At 55.5% G+C, this 16,355-nt stretch overlaps 3 protein-coding genes, 1 long non-coding RNA gene and 1 pseudogene across 5 annotated transcripts in view; 2 read left to right on the top strand and 3 right to left on the bottom strand.

The window, feature by feature from the left end:
• Nucleotides 1–1,424, bottom strand: part of LOC105545582 — a 24,701-nt pseudogene extending 23,277 nt beyond the window's left edge. Inside the window, exon 1 of the transcript XR_001006946.1 lies at nucleotides 1,410–1,424. The product of XR_001006946.1 is annotated as a nucleolar protein 56-like (transcript). The remainder of the gene's footprint in view (nucleotides 1–1,409) is intronic.
• Nucleotides 1–5,780, top strand: part of B4GALNT1 (beta-1,4-N-acetyl-galactosaminyl transferase 1) — a 7,661-nt gene extending 1,881 nt beyond the window's left edge. The window contains exons 3-12 of the mRNA XM_011988629.1: nucleotides 5–105; nucleotides 651–815; nucleotides 929–1,035; nucleotides 1,494–1,534; nucleotides 1,680–1,860; nucleotides 2,863–2,961; nucleotides 3,106–3,296; nucleotides 3,750–3,890; nucleotides 4,153–4,393; nucleotides 4,955–5,780. Of these exons, the coding sequence (XP_011844019.1) occupies nucleotides 5–105; nucleotides 651–815; nucleotides 929–1,035; nucleotides 1,494–1,534; nucleotides 1,680–1,860; nucleotides 2,863–2,961; nucleotides 3,106–3,296; nucleotides 3,750–3,890; nucleotides 4,153–4,393; nucleotides 4,955–5,172 (1,485 nt within the window). The 3' untranslated portion in view covers nucleotides 5,173–5,780. The remainder of the gene's footprint in view (nucleotides 1–4; nucleotides 106–650; nucleotides 816–928; nucleotides 1,036–1,493; nucleotides 1,535–1,679; nucleotides 1,861–2,862; nucleotides 2,962–3,105; nucleotides 3,297–3,749; nucleotides 3,891–4,152; nucleotides 4,394–4,954) is intronic.
• On the bottom strand, nucleotides 5,774–11,977 carry SLC26A10 (solute carrier family 26, member 10). The gene is made up of 14 exons (XM_011988590.1): nucleotides 11,435–11,977; nucleotides 10,799–10,956; nucleotides 10,465–10,629; nucleotides 10,050–10,202; nucleotides 9,270–9,352; nucleotides 8,975–9,122; nucleotides 8,772–8,885; nucleotides 8,002–8,079; nucleotides 7,817–7,912; nucleotides 6,935–7,051; nucleotides 6,761–6,794; nucleotides 6,587–6,681; nucleotides 6,459–6,513; nucleotides 5,774–6,344 (listed from the first exon to the last, which is right to left on the bottom strand). The coding sequence occupies exons 1-14, from the start codon at nucleotides 11,664–11,666 to the stop codon at nucleotides 6,181–6,183; spliced, it is 1,692 nt and encodes a 563-aa protein (XP_011843980.1). The 5' UTR covers nucleotides 11,667–11,977; the 3' UTR covers nucleotides 5,774–6,180.
• Nucleotides 9,989–13,465, top strand: LOC105545584. The gene is made up of 4 exons (XR_001006947.1): nucleotides 9,989–11,246; nucleotides 11,400–12,256; nucleotides 13,046–13,145; nucleotides 13,256–13,465. It is a non-coding gene; the product is annotated as an uncharacterized LOC105545584 (long non-coding RNA).
• A 1,152-nt stretch (nucleotides 13,466–14,617) lies between these two features.
• The window catches only part of LOC105545604 (rho guanine nucleotide exchange factor 25-like), a 2,251-nt gene continuing 513 nt past the window's right edge, over nucleotides 14,618–16,355 (bottom strand). The window contains exons 2-5 of the mRNA XM_011988628.1: nucleotides 16,149–16,349; nucleotides 15,846–16,026; nucleotides 15,367–15,578; nucleotides 14,618–15,082 (exon numbers count right to left, since the gene is read on the bottom strand). Of these exons, the coding sequence (XP_011844018.1) occupies nucleotides 14,972–15,082; nucleotides 15,367–15,578; nucleotides 15,846–16,026; nucleotides 16,149–16,349 (705 nt within the window). The 3' untranslated portion in view covers nucleotides 14,618–14,971. The remainder of the gene's footprint in view (nucleotides 15,083–15,366; nucleotides 15,579–15,845; nucleotides 16,027–16,148; nucleotides 16,350–16,355) is intronic.

Raw genomic sequence — 16,355 nt, 5'->3', positions numbered from 1 at the left:
GCCGTGGGCGCCCCCGCAGAGCCCCCGCAGGCCCGAGCTGCCAGATCTTGCTCCTGAGCCCCGCTACGCACACATCCCGGTCAGGATCAAGGAGCAAGTAGTGAGGTGAGTGCCGACCGCGGCGGCGTAGCGCGGCGCTCGCTGGGGGTGGTCTGGGGGCTTTTGTTTCCTCCACTGCTGGGCTCAGATGCCTGCGTTCTCCTAACGGGTTGTGTGGAGTGAAGTGGGAGGTGGAAGTGGGAGGCTGCTGAGGCTTGGGCTGGGGAAAATCTGTTCTCCCTGAACCTTGCCATGGGGATGAGGATGGGGATGGGCGTGGGAGGTTGTGCAGTTAAGGGAGGGCCCTGAAAGACTCCCTGAGGTCCTGATTCAGGTATGAGAAGAGACTCTAGGTGGGCTGCTGGTTGGTGGGTAGGCAGCTCCTGAAATCCTAGTAATTGGCCCTGTCCTACAACTCTAAAATCCAGATTTAGGGGCTAGGTCGTCCGATCCTTGGTCCCCCTCCCGAGTACTATTTGAAGGGCAACGTCTAAGGGGATGGATCCTAGATGGACAGAATTTCAGGGCCAAGGTGTGGGGTGCTGTGTCAGTGTTTATGGGATGAATGGAGCTGTGTAGCTGAGTCTGATGACCCTTACTACTCCCTTCAGGCTGCTGGCTTGGAACAACTGCAGTTGTGAGTCCAGTGGGGGGGGCCTCCCCCTCCCCTTCCAGAAACAAGTCCGAGCCATTGACCTCACCAAGGCCTTTGACCCTGCAGAGCTGAGCGCTGCCTCTGCCACAAGAGAGCAGGAGTTCCAGGCCTTTCTGTCAAGGTACCAGCTTGAAAGAAGGGCATGACTCCACAGGGGGAGAGCAGTGATTGTGCCGGGAGGGAGAGACCCTCTCCCCCTGACTCTGCTCTGTCCTCTCCTTCCTCCACTGCCAGGAGCCAGTCCCCAGCTGACCAACTGCTCATAGCCCCTGCCAACTCCCCGCTCCAGTACCCCCTACAAGGTGTGGAAGTTCAGCCCCTCAGGAGCATCTTGGTGCCAGGTAGGGAGGAGGGTCCCAGAGGATGACCTCGGCCACAGTGGGGGTGGCAGAGCCCGAGGCGGGGTGGGGAAGAATGGGAGATGATTGGAATGGGAGGTGGGAACCTCTGATGAAAGAGGGACTTAAGCTCAAAAGGGGGCTTAGGAGGTGGGAGGTGAGGACGGAAGGGACTCTAGGAATTTCAGAAGACTGTAACTGGGGAGTTTTGGGGGAAAGAATCTATTCTTTTCTGACTAACCATTGGTTAGGTGGTGGGCAGGGCAGGCCATAGGGCAAGCTTTGATGGGAAGGGCTCAAAAATCAGTCACTGTAGGCTATGTTACAGTGTGCCCTGCTGAGGCCTCAATAAGAAGAATGGGTGGAAAGTTCTCTATTGTGTGGGGTGACAACAGGGAGAGAAAATGAGAAAGAATTCAGGGCTGCCTATGTGATTCTGATCCCCGCTTCCTTTCTCCTAGGGCTGAGCCTTCAGGCAGCTTCTGGTCAGGAGGTATACCAGGTGAGAGAAAACAGGAAGGCAAGGAGGCCAAGTAGGCATCAAGAATGCTGAGAAGGAGGCAGGGCTACTAAGGGAAGGATGGACGAATCAGGGAGGCAAGAAGTGGGTCTGAGGCCTAACCCTGCACTCTCCAATCCCCTCCTAGGTAAACCTGACTGCCTCCCTAGGCACCTGGGACGTGGCAGGGGAAGTGACTGGAGTGACTCTCATTGGAGAGGGGCAGGCAGATCTCACCCTTGTCAGCCCAGGGCTGGACCAACTCAACAGGCAACTACAACTGGTCACTTACAGCAGCCGAAGCTACCAGACCAACACAGCAGACACAGGTGCGAGGCCTGGGTGGGGAGAGGGGCAGGCTGGGCAAACAGAAGAACCAGAAAGGCTGGAGTGGGCAAATGGCAGAGGGCATGGGAGGCATCTGGTCTATGGCCAGAGCTGTCCTGCCACACAATGAGTGCTTCAACTGGACCAGCAGGGCCAGAGAGGGAGAAAAGGGGCCTTTGTTCATCTGGGGCTGGAGCAGGCCAGAGGGAAACCCGAGCTTTGGGTGTGTCTCCCCTTTAGGCCAGCCATGGGGGCCCCAGGAAGAGACGTGTCTAAGGAGTTAGAAGACTATATTTCCAACCCACCCCTTACTGGAGGACAAAGCCCTTTGCTTTCCTGAGTTCCCATTTCTCTTCCAGCAAAAGGGGCCTAAGAGCCCTTCTGCTTCTCCCCAAAGCTGGTTTGTTGCACTAAGTTTGCTTCGACCTTAGGGCCTTTGCACTTGCGGTTTTCTCAGCCCGGAATGCTCTTCCCCAGATTTTTGCAGACTGGCTCCTTCTTGTCATTTAGATCTCAGCTCAAATGTCTCCTCTTCACTATTACATTACTTATTTGTCTTATTTTCCATTCAATACTTACCAGTATCTGAATTTTTTAATTTACTTAGTCTGGCACCAGACTGACTAGGTTGCTATCAGTTTTGTTGCTTAATAGTTGTGTAAATGTGGCAAGTTACTTTTCTGTGTCTCAGCTTCTTTTTCTGTTGTAGGAATCTACTTAATAGGGCTATCATGAGGATAAAATGAGTTCATATATTTAAGGTAATTTTTTAACAGGTCTGGCACATAGTAAGTGCTCAATAAAGGTTAGCTTTTACTTAAAATTTTCTTTATTGTTTTTCTCCTACCCATTAGAATGTAAGTTCCATGAAGGTATGAACCTTGTGTTTTTTTCCACCAAGGCCTAGAAAGGTGGGACACAGAGTAGGCACTTAAATATTGATTGGCTGAAAACAGAATGTTGCCCCACCCTTCAGGGTCAAACGCCATGTCCTTTCTTCCCAGTCCGGTTCTCCACCGAGGGACATGAGGCTGCTTTCACCATCCGCATAAGACACCCACCCAACCCTCGGCTGTACCCACCTGGGTCTCTACCCCAGGGAGGTGAGGCTGGTAGGGGCAGGGACATACTAGATCCAGCATTGGTGGGGAGCGAGTAGAGAGAGGGCAGTCCTGGGAGGGGATATCTACCTGTTCCCCTCTCCCAACTCGCCTTGTCTGCACCCAACCCTGTGCCCTCAATCTCAGCCCAGTACAACATCAGCGCTCTAGTCACGATTGCCACCAAGACCTTCCTCCGTTATGATCGGCTACGGGCTCTCATCACCAGTATCCGCCGCTTCTACCCAACGGTTACCGTGATCATCGCCGACGACAGTGACAAGCCAGAGCGCGTTAGTGGCCCCTACGTGGAACACTATCTCATGCCCTTCGGCAAGGTGTGCAGCTAGCAGGCTGAACGGCAGGCCAGAGGACTCCCGCAGTGGGTGCGCCCTCAATCTGCAGCCTCCAGGGTAGTGATTCGAGGACCACCTGTCTCAGAATCATGGGGTGCCTGTTAAGCATGAGGCTTCCTGGAATGTAAGCTTCGTGGGAGCAGGAAATTCTCTCTGCATTCTTAGAATGGTGCTTAGTGCATAATGGCATTCAATAAAATAGCTGATGAATGAATAAATAAATGCACACGGAAATTAAACGCATTCCGAGACCACTGACTTGGAACCTCTGTGGGGGATCTGCATTTTTTTTTTACCTAGCTTCTGGCCATTCGAAAGCACTCAAAAGTCTGGAGAAGAATACAAGCTGAGAAGGGTCAGGGGAGAGAAAGAAAGGTGGCAGAGGGCCATGTCCTATTTCTGCAGCCTCCCCAACCACACACACCTTTCCGCCAGGGCTGGTTCGCAGGCCGGAACTTGGCCGTGTCCCAAGTAACCACCAAGTACGTGCTGTGGGTAGACGACGACTTCGTCTTCACCGCGCGGACGCGGCTGGAGAGGCTTGTGGACGTGCTGGAGCGGACGCCCCTGGACCTGGTAGGGCAGGGGCCGTAGGATGTGGGGGTGGAGAAGGGCCTTGAACAGGCTAAGGCCACAGTGGGGACGCTGCGGCCAGGAACGGCGAGCCCTGGGACAGAGAGAGGACCACGAAGTGGGGCCTGGGGACTGTCTGGGTCTTGCAAGGGTGAAGCGGAAGAGGATGGGGCAGGGGTACCCCCGAAGGCACCGGAGCGCAGACCTTGCCCCCTTCGGGTGCCCGATCCCCGGCTGCCTGGAGCCAGCCTCCCTCTCCCTGCAGGTGGGGGGCGCGGTGCGCGAGATCTCCGGCTTCGCCACCACTTACCGGCAGCTGCTGAGCGTGGAGCCCGGCGCCCCAGGCCTCGGGAACTGCCTTCGGCAAAGGCGCGGCTTCCACCACGAGCTCGTCGGCTTCCCAGGCTGCGTGGTCACCGACGGCGTGGTTAACTTCTTCCTGGCGCGGACTGACAAGGTGCGCGAGGTCGGCTTCGACCCCCGCCTCAGCCGCGTGGCTCATCTGGGTGAGTCGCGCCCCCTCCCGGTCGACCCTGGCAGGAACCCCACAGGGAGCTGGCGCACCCGCCTCTCCTAGGCTGCACCCGCGCCCAGCCGCCACCGGGAACCCTAGAACAGTTCTGCAATGATTTACCAAGACCTGCACCTGGACGACAGACAGAGCTCCCACCCTCTCCCAGCCCCGCATACCCTTTAAATCTCTATTCCCAGCACAACCGCTGGGCCCCTCCTCCCCGCCCGCGTAAGCTTCCCCGTCACTGTTCCCGCCACCCCTACTCTACTCCCAGCGCTTCCCCTAGTTCAGACCATAGTCGGTGCAACCCATCTGGCGTTTATTTAACCTCTGGGAGTGGGGGTAGGTTTTTCCATTTTCAAAGCACAAGTATATTGACTCCATTTACACAAGAGTAAAACTGAGACCCAGGGAGTTGATTTACTTGCTCAAGGTCCTTAGAAACAAGCCTTTGCACACAAACTTTCCACACCCTAAATTTGAGAGTTCTCCCTTACCGGTCGGCGTTCTGCACCCTTGGGATCCCTCACTGTGTACTCCCCTCCACCCCCAGAATTCTTCTTGGATGGGCTTGGTTCCCTTCGGGTTGGCTCCTGCTCCGACGTCGTGGTGGATCATGCATCCAAATTGAAGCTGCCTTGGACATCAAGGGATGCCGGGGCAGAGACTTACGCCCGGTACCGTTATCCAGGATCACTGGATGAGAGCCAGATGGCCAAACACCGGCTGCTCTTCTTCAAACACCGGCTGCAGTGCATGACCTCCCAGTGATGGCCCACAGGGGATTTCTGACTCTCAGGCTGGGCCTGCCTCCTTGTCCCTGCCAGGAATTTCCAACAAACCCCACCCACCCTGTGAGCACTCTACTGGCAGTCCCTGAGCCTCTAGTTCCTCACTCTTCCTTTTCAGAACCTTATGCCCAATAGGGGTTGTCCTGGTGACACCCCTCCTTTTTCGAGTGCCCAGAGGCCTAGTGGAGCCATAACCTCTCCCACAGCCAGTGCCAAGTCCTCCCCCTCCCCATTCTCATGGGGCAGGAAATGGGGGGATCACTTTCCAAGTGCCAAAGAGCCCAGGGGGACTCTAAGAACCTAAGGTGGAAACACTGTCCTCTCATCTTCTTGGGACTGAGGGGGTGGGGAAGTTCCCCAACACATAATCCCAAGACTGTACCCCTCACCCGCATCTTCAGATCCAGTACTCTGTGTACCTGCTCCAGCCCCACCCCTACAGAGATAACTTGCGGCACTGGGGCTGGGGGTGAGGGCCGGTGAACACATGGTGAAAGCCATTCTTAGTTGTGTCTCTGCAATGCTGTGGGCACAAAAGACGGAGCACCAGAGTCCCTGTGCAAACACCTAGACTCGCTTCATGGATTCCAAAGCTCTCAGCTTCATTTTATTAGTTACGTTAGGTAAGGGAGCTCAAGGTCATGGTCCTCATCACACACATGTCATCGGGGCCCTCTGCACTCCACATGATGAGGTCAGACCCACACTGTGCAAATCTTTGGGTCAGTGAGCTCCTGGAGACGAGAGGAGACATGTCAGGAATAGATTAGGCACCCTCTCCCTTGATGAAATGTGGCAGTCCTCTCAGGGGTACCCCACCTGCTTAGGGATCTGAGTTCTTCAGTTCCTCACCCATAGCTCAGCCTGGGCTCCCTGAGTTGGTCTTCAATCCACTATTCATTCCATCCCCACCCTTTTCTTCTTGATCTTCCTCCGCAGACCCTTTCCCAAACCCCTCTCCCTGAGTCTCCAGCCACTTACCCCTGCCTCACTTGCCGCAGCCCAGTGCCTCCCGGCTCTCGCTCCTGGTGCTACTGCCCCTTACCAGGCTCCCCAGGGCATAAGCAGCTGCATCCTGCACACTCACAAACAGCTGATCTGGGGTCACCCTGTCCAGGAGTCCTGCCCGAGTCAGTGTCCCCAGCACCGAGGCTATGTGGGGAGGGTGTCAGGCTCTGAGACCCTCAGTCCACACCGGGTCCTTTTCCCTCCCGCAGGTGTCCAGTCATTGCCCAGACACTGGGTCCCGCTCTTCACACATCTCACCATTACACTGAGCCAGGAGGAGGTGGATCCTAGCATCTCGACATCGGCTGGCCAGCTGCAGGGATGGGGCAAAGGGGTTAAGATCAGAGGGTATGAGTGACATGCTAAGGGGTTTCTCCTCAACCTGCCCTCTCCCTCACCTGCACCACTTCTCTGGCCCCAGCAGCATCTGCAAAGGTGACACCACTGAAGTCTAGGACCACCACCCTGACAGGCTCAGCAACTAGAATGGGAGAAGACAGGAGTACCCAAGTGCCACCATGCAACATGCCCAAATCTTCCTTCTTGTCACCCCATCTTACCTGCAACAGTTGGGCCATCTGGCTTTGAAGTCTCCTATGAGTAAAGAAGGGCAGTCACCACAACCGAGACACAGCATGAATATGCACCCCTTGAGCACAAGGATCCCCCTCAGAACGCCCACCTGCCTCCCACTCCCCGAGGATCCACATCCCTCCTAAACCAAGCTCCCTCACCTTTTCTCCTTCTCCAAGCCCCAGGTGCCACTCCAGGTTGCGGCGAAACTGCCCACGGGTCCCAAAGTACAGTGGTGTTGGATAGCTCAGGATGCAGAGCCCTGGGACCTGGAGGAGCTAAGAGGTCAGAGGGTCAGAGAAACATCTGGGGCTAATCTTCCTTTCCTTCTTTGGCTGCAGTCCACCCACCTTGTGGCTTCCTCTGAGTGGCCTGTAGAGCTCTGTTCCCTCAGCCTGTCCAAGTGCCAGGCACTGCACCCTAGGGAAGAAGGTGGGGCCAGATTTCCAGCTTAGCCTGGCCTGGCTGGAGAGTCACCCCAAGCACCTCATTCTCTCCCCTGCCCTGACCTCAACTCCACTCATCTCTATGCCCACCTCTGGGTGCGGCAGACCACAGTCATCATGGAGAAGACAACACCCACAGCCAGGCCCAAATCCACATTCAGGGTCACTACGGCCACCCAGGTGACCATCCACACAGCCTGCAGGACAGGGATAAGGGTGGATTGCCCAAAAGAAAAGGCAGGCCATCACTGCTGGGGAAAGAGATCCAGGGCAGTGATTACCAAGGCAAGTGATGGGGAGAGATGACCCAGGAAGAAGCGGAAAGCATGACAGAGGGAAAGAACAGGTTGATTCAATGGGACACACACCAAATGTAATGACCTGCACCAGTTGGGAAGTTACAAATATTCAGGTCCAAGGGGTTCAAACCCCATCCTTTCCCTTGCCTGTGAGTAAAGCGTATTAGGAGTTACATTTGTTGGGGGAGTGGGTGGGTTGCAGAACTTAGGACCAGGACAGTTAGCTTTGGTTCAGGGCAGAGGCTGGGGATGCTAAGAAGATGGGAGGGGGCCATCTGGGGGTAATGGCATTTCTCACAAAGTCCACACGACTGATGTGCCATAGTTGTGGAAGTTCCTGCATCTGGAAGAACATCTGCCGCATGCTGGAGATGTTGATGCAAGCCAGGACAGCCTTGAGGCAGAGGAGGTGGGCTGACTACCTCGATGTCCTGGAATACAGCCACCCCTCCCAGCCATGCTCATGCCTCCTCTGCTCCTTACCTTGGGCAGATAGTAAAAGAAGGGCCCCAGCCACAGCAGCACCGACAGGACCACTATGCAGGAGAAGAGGCCTGCCAGCTAGAGGGAAGGAGGGATGGGTGCAAAAAAAGGAAGGGAGTCTCCCACCCCCACATGAGAGCTGGTCTCCCTGCCCACTCTGCCTTATCTTCCTCGGAAGTCTCCCTTCTCCCAAATCTCCTTCCACACATCCCCCTTCTTAATATTCTGCCGTTCACATCTAACCCTCCCCTCCCCCCAATTAATTAAATGCCCATTATTCACCAGTCTCCCTGTAGATGTCTGTTGTTCAAGTTCCCCAGTTTTGCAGCCCACCTCCACCTTAAAAGCCACTGTTGGGTTACCCTATAGGCAGGCTCACCACGTGCTTAGGGCACCAGCAAAGTAAGGGAAACCAAAAATATTAGGGGGAGACTTTGATATGTGATATTCCTTTTAAAAAGACAATGTCATTGTGTGAAAAAAATAATTTTATCTCAAGTTTATTTTATAGTTTTGTGTTTTTATTTTGAACCATATCTGGGGCACCATAAACTTTTTCAATGCTTAGAGCCTACAAAGGTCTTACTGGAACATTGTTATCTTCCATCTCTCCTATAATTCCATCCCCTTGCTCACCCTTTCTCACAGATCCCCAGTCTTCTCTATATAGGTGCCACCTGGGTATCTAACCATCGTCCACCTGTTTCTCCAGCACCACCACTTTGCCTGGATGGCCCATCCTTTCTCCTCATCCAAGGATGCCCTCTTACCTGTGTTTTCCCACCAGCATCCACCAGTAGACTGGTGGTGGCCAGCGTAGCCGAGTTGGGAAAGCAAGAGAAGAGGGAGGAGATGAGGTTGGAGGCACCATGTGCCAGGAGCTCCTGGAGGGATGCAGTGAGATGAAGTGGGAGAGACAAAGGCATGGTGGGAAGTCAAATGAGAGGGTTGGGGTCCACAGTCAGAGTCCCACCTGGTTGGAGTCAATAGTGTAGCTATACTTGTCTGCATAGATGGAGGCCAGGGAGGCAGACACCGCAAAAGTAACCAGTGCGATGGGCAGCGAGTCAGCCAGAATCCTGGGCAGCTCAGCCAGGTTGGGGAGGAGGGGTTGGGGAAATCTGGAGAGGGAGGGATCCATGGTGAGGAGGAGTTGGGTGCTTCAGTGAGATAAGGAACGCAAAGAAAATGGGGGGTGGAGATAAGAAGAAGCGTTAGGTGGGAGAGGTGGGAGAAGAGAAAGCCGGCGTCTTTTCATTCTGTCTTACCCTCCAGGCAACAGCCCCACTATCTGGACATGGTATCTTGTGTCTAGAGAAGAGGTGAAGCAGAGCACGGAGGCCAGAAGCACCTGAGAAAGAGAGCAAAATGAAGGCATGGGAAGAGATGGGGTTCCTGGCAGAAGCTAGAAGGGGCTGACCATGAGAGAGGACCATAATGCAGGTCTAGCTGGTTGCAGGAGCCCAGCACCTGGGGGAGCAGGGATGTGTTTGGGATGGGGGCCTGACAACTGATTTGGAGTGTGGAGCTGGGAAAGAGGGATGACATATGCCTGAGGCCACAGAGCGCTGGAACCACCAAAGATGGTGGATATGAAGAGATGCCACTGAGCCTTCCAAAGAGGGAAGCTGGACGATATCTAGTGATATACTGACATCTGTGGAGACGCGGAACGTTTATTTAGTGGGGTAGAGAGAGAAATGTCAGTGGAGGGTGGAGAGGAAGATGCACTGTGAATTACAGGGAAGGACCCTGGTGAGGACAGGTGTCAGAGAAGGTGCTGTGACCAGCAAGACCTCAAGGGAGCGCTGTAGGATGGTAGAAGGAACTCCAAGAGGTGTAGGGGGTGCTCCGTGAGAGACGTGGGACAGTGTCGAGGGGGACTGTGGAAGGTCAAAGCATCCTCCTGCAGGAGGCCAGGGAAAGTGAGTGTGAGCTGGCCCTGTTCCGTGGCCTCTCTGCACTCCACCAGGGGGCGGCAGCGGCCACTTCCCACAGGACAGCAGGGTCTGTGCGGGCAGGGGACCGGCGCGCACGGCCGTCCTCACCATGACGACTTCCCCCGGGATCGGCGTAGGTAACCGGTCTCGGAATCTCACGTTCAATTCCTTGACCGGCACGAGCAGCGCCAGGCTGAGCGCCGAGATGGTCAATTCGGCCGGACTGCTCCGGGGCAGCGCAGTCAGCACGGCGGCCAGCGTCTGCGGGCAGGGGCTGTGAGCAGAGGGCCCCTTGCCAGGGTTCATGCGCCCCGGCGCGGGCCCCCCAGAGCGAGGCCCTCTCTCTCCAGTGCCACCAGGGCTTCTACCTCCGCAGCGCCCTCGGTCAGCCACGTGGCTCCAATTTCCTTTCCTGCGCCCTTGTCACACACTACCCCTCCACCCTCCGTCCTTCCTCCCTTTTCGAATTTCCCTATTCCCGGGACCTCTAGAAGCCCCTTCTCCTTTCTTCTCCCACCCCCACCTTGAAGAGAGAGAAGCAGCCGATCTGGCGCGGGAGGGACAACCCCAAGAGGCTCGGCAGCTGGGACACAAGCACGTGCAGCGCGACCCCGCTGGTCAGAGCCTTGACAACAGGCTCGGACAAAAAGGTGGACAGGACGCCAAGTTGCAGCACGAACATCCCCAGCTGCGGGGGAGAAGACGTGCAGTCACCAACTTGAGGAGGAGCAAACCAACCCCGCGCACCTCCGCCCTCCCGAACCCAAGCTGAAGGCTGGTCCCTCCCTCTCCCCCTGCCCAATTTCCCGGGCCCCCCAGCAGGGATCCCCCGGGATCCTCCCCGGGTCCTCCCTCACCATCAGCGCCCCGCTCCCGAAGGCCACGGCTGCGGCTACCCCAACCCGCTGAGCGTCCAACTGCTCCTTCTCGGTTCCGCTCAGGTTCCCCACAAGGGGTTCTGGCACCAGCCGCTCAACGGCCGAGCCTGTCATGAGGCTGAGTATGGCGAAAGTTCCTGCAGCCGGGGGACAAATACAGACATCATCAGCTGTGCAGTCCTGGGCAGGGCAACAGCTCAGGCTCCACGCCCTGGGGCCGAGATGCTGCTGCCAGACTCCGCTCTCCAAGAAGGCTGCTGCCCGGTCAAGACTGGCGCGAAGAGCTGCACCAGCCGGCAAAAACTACTCCCTCCTGCAGATTCTCTGCCTACTGCGCGCCCCTTTTGGGGACCATGCACCTATTCTTCCCCTTTCAAATCCCTGAGATGTTCATTTTAACCAAATTTCATAGGGGAAAAAAGTTCAGGTAAACTCCCACCTCTTTGCACCCACTCTAGCAAGCTTTGCCTAGGTCAGTTTCCTAGCAGGACTGGGCAAGGAGGGAGGTGAAGATGGGAGAGGTGAACAGGGAAATGAGGAAGAAGGGAAGTAACAGCCCCTGTCCATTTTCATCCCACAGGGAAGAAGAGTCATTGGAAGTTCCTGGTCACTCACCTGTGGACAGGTGTCTCCCAGTACCCAGCAAGCTGTAGATGAGGACAGGGAAGAAAGAAGTGTAGAGTCCAAACACCGGGGGCACGGAGGCCAGGAGAGCAAAGGCCATGCCTGGGATAGAAGTGGATGGAAAGGTGTGCTGTGGGGAGGGGGCCTTGTCCAACCTCCAGGACTTAAACGCCCTTCCCAGACTCTTAGGGGCTGGCATCAAGGATGCTAAATCATGCCTCATGAGGGAACTGAGGGGCTAATGGGCCTCAGTGGGCGATCATGGGGCAGACGAGGTCAGGAACGCTGTGGCCAAGTCCTGGGGGCCAGACGTTGTGCCTCTCTCCAGTTCTCTGAGCCAGAACCTGTCCAAGGCTTCTTGCAGGATTGTGCAGATGAGGGGAGGTGGGGGTGGGGATCTGATGGAGCTCCACAGTCCTTACCCCAAACTTGGCCTCATATCCCTCTCTCCTACCCGCAGCGGCAGGAACCCACCATCTGCTCCTGGATTCCCAGCTCCCTAAGCCTCCTCCCGGAAGCCCTCTAGAGCTTGTGCTCCAGACAGACTGCGGTTAAGGCCTCTCACCCTGGGGCACGTGCACAATGCCCACGGTCACTCCGGCCACCGCATCTCCGAGCAGCCAGGCCCGCCAGCGGTAATGGGGCAGCCAGTGCAGCGGGGGCAGCCGAGCCTGTAGCAGGCGCCACGCCCCCGTCCCGGAACAAGCGCGAGCCCGCAGCCTCCACAGTCCGAAGAGCCGGGGAAAGCGGCGCTCTGCAGGTAGCTCCGGTTCCTGCTCTTCGCCCCCGAAGAGCTGATGGAACCGAGCCTCGGTGAGAGCTTCCCTGAGCCTGGTTCCCAAGGGGTACTTAAGGTCAGAGGTGTCCCCCGCGCCTGGGTAGGTCCTGGTGCCCTGAATCCCGCTCATTTTGCCCTTGGCCACCTCCAACTCCGCCCCGTCTTAAATACTCCTCCGCCAGCTAAGCCCTGAGTCCCGCCTCCCACGAAGCAGGGTCCAATCCGGCCCTGAGGACACTCTCTCTCGAGGACCTTCTCCAGTCTGGCGAGAGCCGCGGCTTGGAGAGGGAGAGTCTCTATGTTAGGGGTTTCTGCAGACAACCTTGGCCAGATCCGATCGCTGGCTCTGGGGTGGCTGTGGAAATGTGTAGAGATTAGAGAGAGAGAAGCCGAAAGGCAAGCGCACCCCGACACTCAACACCCGCTATTTACCCCTCCTTAGACTTTTCACTTCACTCCCGGTTCCTTTCCCCATCTGCACCTTGGGAGGAGAGAGAGGCTGGTTCCTCTTGGGTCCTTCCCTGAGCCACTACATTCTCCCAGCCAGAGCAAAAAGTTCAGCACCCATCCCGAACTTCACCCAGACCCACATCTTCATGGGGCACAGCTGGCTCCAAGAAGCAGTTTCATGTCCTACTGACATGGAATGCAGCCACATGTATTGATTGGACAGGGATAATGACAGAACCTGGACCCACACCTCTGTGAGGAGCGGCTGGGCCTAGTTCAGGGCCTGAGGGGAAATATTGAACCCACAGGAAATTTTTTTCTTAGGAACCAAAAAAACGGAAGCACCATTTATCACATTCAAATGCTTTTCACAGGCCAGGGGCAATGGCTTATGTCTGTAATCTCAGCACTTTGTGAGGCCGAAGCAGGTGGATCACCTGAGGTCAGGAGTGTGAGACCAGCCTGACCAACACGGTGAAACCCTGTCTCTACCAAAAGGTACAAAAATTAGCTGGGCATAATGGCAGGTGCCTGTAATCCCAAGCTACTCGGGAGGCTGAGGCAGGATAATCGCTTGAACCCAGGAGGTGGAGGTTGCAGTGAGCTGAGATGGAGCCACTGCATTCAAACCTGGGTGACAGAGCGAGACTGCATCTCAAAAAAAAAAAAAGCAAATGCTGTTCACAAAGTAGGCGTTCAAAAGCACATACGTGGTTAAACTAAGTGCAAAGGAATCAGTCACCCACCTCATGTGTACCTATGGTTCCTAAACAAATACAAAGATTCTAACTCCAGAATCCTGCTGTTGGCCACGATCCCCTCCTCCATTCGCAAGAATCTTCGGCACCCCTCCCCATGATCCTCTGGTCCCCCAGTCCATGACCCCAAAGCCCTGGGGGTGGGGTGCAGTGAGGGTGGGTCTCCCCTCTTCAATTCCTCCTATTGTTCCACAGAAGTCTTATCTAGGTGCTACGTCCTGTCCCCCCCTTAGGAATCCCTCCCCCTATTGTCGGCCAAAGGGACCTCGGGCCCACAGGGAGGCTCCAGCTCTCCTCCTCACCCTCCCACCCCAGCAATCTATTGTCTGTTGAGGAAACCCAAGTGCACGTGACTGAGCCCAAGGGACCAACGGATACAGTGGACTCGGAGATGCATAAGGACCCAGGACGGCATCTGGACATGGCTGCGTGAATGTTTGGCTCGCTCTGGTCCAGCAGCTCTCCCAGAAGTTGGGAGGGGCGAAGATCCCCTTGGGCTGTCCCTTCTTGGGTCCATGGCTTGAAGAAGAATCCCCTTCTGCCCACTATGAACATGGCTTATGACCTCACAGAGAGCAAAGATAAGGAGACCCAGTGCCAGGAAAAGGCTGCAGCCCCCAGGATCCTCTCCACCTTCCCATCTTCCCTCAGCTGAACATGGCAGCCTCAGAAGCAAAGGTACATTGGCATTTTGTGCTTTAGTATCTGGGTGTTGGGGGAACGGTGAGAAGTCACACTGCATTGGGCTTTCTGGTGGGGTCTAGACGAGAGGGTGGGTAGGGAAAAAGAAGGGTTGGGTAAAGATGACACATCAAGAATCTAGGGCTGGCCAGGTGCAATGGCTCATGGCTGTAATCCCAGCACTTTGGGAGGGCAAGACAGGTGGACCACTTGAGCCCAGGAGTTCAAGACCAGCCACATAATGAGACCCTAACTCTACAAAAAAAAAAAAAAGAAGAAGAATCTAGGGCTTTCCAGTGGTTCCATGCCTCAGTCTTTGTCCCTCAACTGCTGCAACTGCAGTTGAGGGATAAAGATAGCAACATCTTTTATCTTACACCCTGTCCCCTTCGCCTTTCACCAGACCCCCTCCTCCAATGGCTGGGGCCAACTGGTCTCTTCCATATCACTTCACCCCACCTACCCCGACTACAGCCTCCCCTTCCCTCTGCCAAGACAGCAGCCTCAGTGATATAACAAAACCTTTATTCTCATAAAACAGGAAAAACAAAATTAAAAAACGAAACCAATAATTTCTATCTGGCCCTTGCCCCAGCCCTCCCACCCACCCACATATCCTCCTTTTGGGGGAACCATGATGCATGCACAGGGGTGGGAGCTGAAGGAAACTGTGTTCCTTGGGCAGAAAAAAGTCCTTGGGTCTAGGTGCTCTCCTCCAAGTTGATATCCCTCCCAGCCTTGCCCACCCTTCCTCCAGACACACCAAGAAGGAAGAATTCTGGAGCAGTGCCAGAAGGACTGCCCTGAAGCTTCTTGGGGAATAGGCAGCTGAGTCAGCACCACCTCCATGGTTTTCACCAGTTACAGCTCATCTTCATCCAGCTTGGCAAGTCTGGCTTGGCACGGAGGGGTGTTTGGAGTTGAAGAGACTGGAGGAGAGTCATGGGGAGCCTGAGGGATGTCACTGAGGGCCTGAAGAAAAGATTCAAGTCAGAGGATTAAAAAGGCCAGAAATCTACCCTCACTTCTCTCTTTTCAGTTTAAGTCCCTAGCCAAGCCACCTCCTCTTGCCAGATATCTTAGACTGTCTGAGACTATCAGCTTCTCCAGAGTTAAAATAGAGGGGAGAAGGGTAAGGGATGGGAAGTAGGAAGGACCAGATAAAAGGAATGATATGGGGAGCGAGCTTGGAGTCCCAAAACAAGAGAGGCTCTCCCCTTTTTATGCCTACAATGAGGGAGCTCTCTTCATCATACCTGTTTATCCAGGGGCAAGGGGGCTCTGGCCACCTCCCCTTTGGGTGACAGCAGCAGGGAGGGGAGAGAGCCATTGATGGGTGTTTGAGTGCTGCCCTGGGCCTGATCTCCAAGCCGAATTCTCCCAGGGCTCCCCACTCCAGGCCCTCCTGGCCGCCCCAGGCTGTTGGTCTGGCTCTCCCGTCTCTGGTACTCAATGGGTGACTGCAATGCTGGAGCAAAGAGAGGAACAGGAGGGTTACTGCAGAGACAGGTCTCTTCCCTAGGGCCTGTATCATTCTCCTACTTTGCCCTCCCTCCCTGTCAGCCAATGTAAATTGCTTGGGGTTTTAGGGGATTCTATCAAATTTTGAGCTAGCAGTAGAAAAGGGGATGGGCCATGGTCAGAGGGTAGGTACTGGAGACTGGGCAGTGAGGGAGGGATTCAGGAGGTCAAGGGGCTGACAGAGCCCATCAGGGAGAAAGGATGAAAGCTTCACCGTTGAGGAAGTCCCGTTGGCTTTCCAAGATCTGAGCCACATGCTTGATCCAGGCCTGACTGATAGCAGGGTCTGCAGCCTGCAGGACATAGCGCTGGATCCCACCCTCTGGCCCTCTGGAGGTCAGTGCAAAGCGGCAAGGGTCACCTTGGAGGTTCCCCTCCAGTCCCAGGCAGCTCACCTGAATTGGCAGATAGGAGACAGCCCCCAGATTCCTCAGACCCTCTCTGGCTCCCCTGAGACATCCTCTCAGAGGCCTCATGCCTTCTCTGTCCAAGCCCTCTCTCATGGCCCCCTTCTCACCTTAATGCTGCTCTTGTATACATATCCAGGCTGTGTTCCACCTCTCACTCCTCCTCCCAGGGCTTCACTGAAGATGATGATTTGCTCAAAGAGGAACACGCGCCTCTCTCGACCTCGAGAAGACAGCAGCCCCCCAGCCTCAGGCTCGATGACCCAGAAAGTGTCCTGGCCCAAGAGCTTCCCCTGAGCAGTCAGTTTGCCCTGAAA

Source organism: Mandrillus leucophaeus, unplaced genomic scaffold, assembly GCF_000951045.1.
Source record: "Mandrillus leucophaeus isolate KB7577 unplaced genomic scaffold, Mleu.le_1.0 Scaffold332, whole genome shotgun sequence".
NCBI classification, from domain to species: Eukaryota; Metazoa; Chordata; class Mammalia; order Primates; family Cercopithecidae; genus Mandrillus; species Mandrillus leucophaeus.
The sequence above is the reverse complement of the archived record's forward strand: the minus strand, read 5'-3'. Positions and strand labels throughout refer to the sequence as shown.

Coding starts and splice junctions, on each gene's coding strand:
- SLC26A10 (XM_011988590.1), bottom strand. CDS start 11,666: ATGAGGCATGATTTAGCATCCTTGATGCCAGCCCCTAAGAGTCTGGGA. Junction 9,353..10,049: donor TCCCGGGGGAAGTCGTCATG/GTGAGGACGGCC, acceptor TCTCTTTCTCAG/GTGCTTCTGGCCTCCGTGCT. Junction 6,345..6,458: donor CCTCCTGGCTCAGTGTAATG/GTGAGATGTGTG, acceptor CTCCCCACATAG/CCTCGGTGCTGGGGACACTG.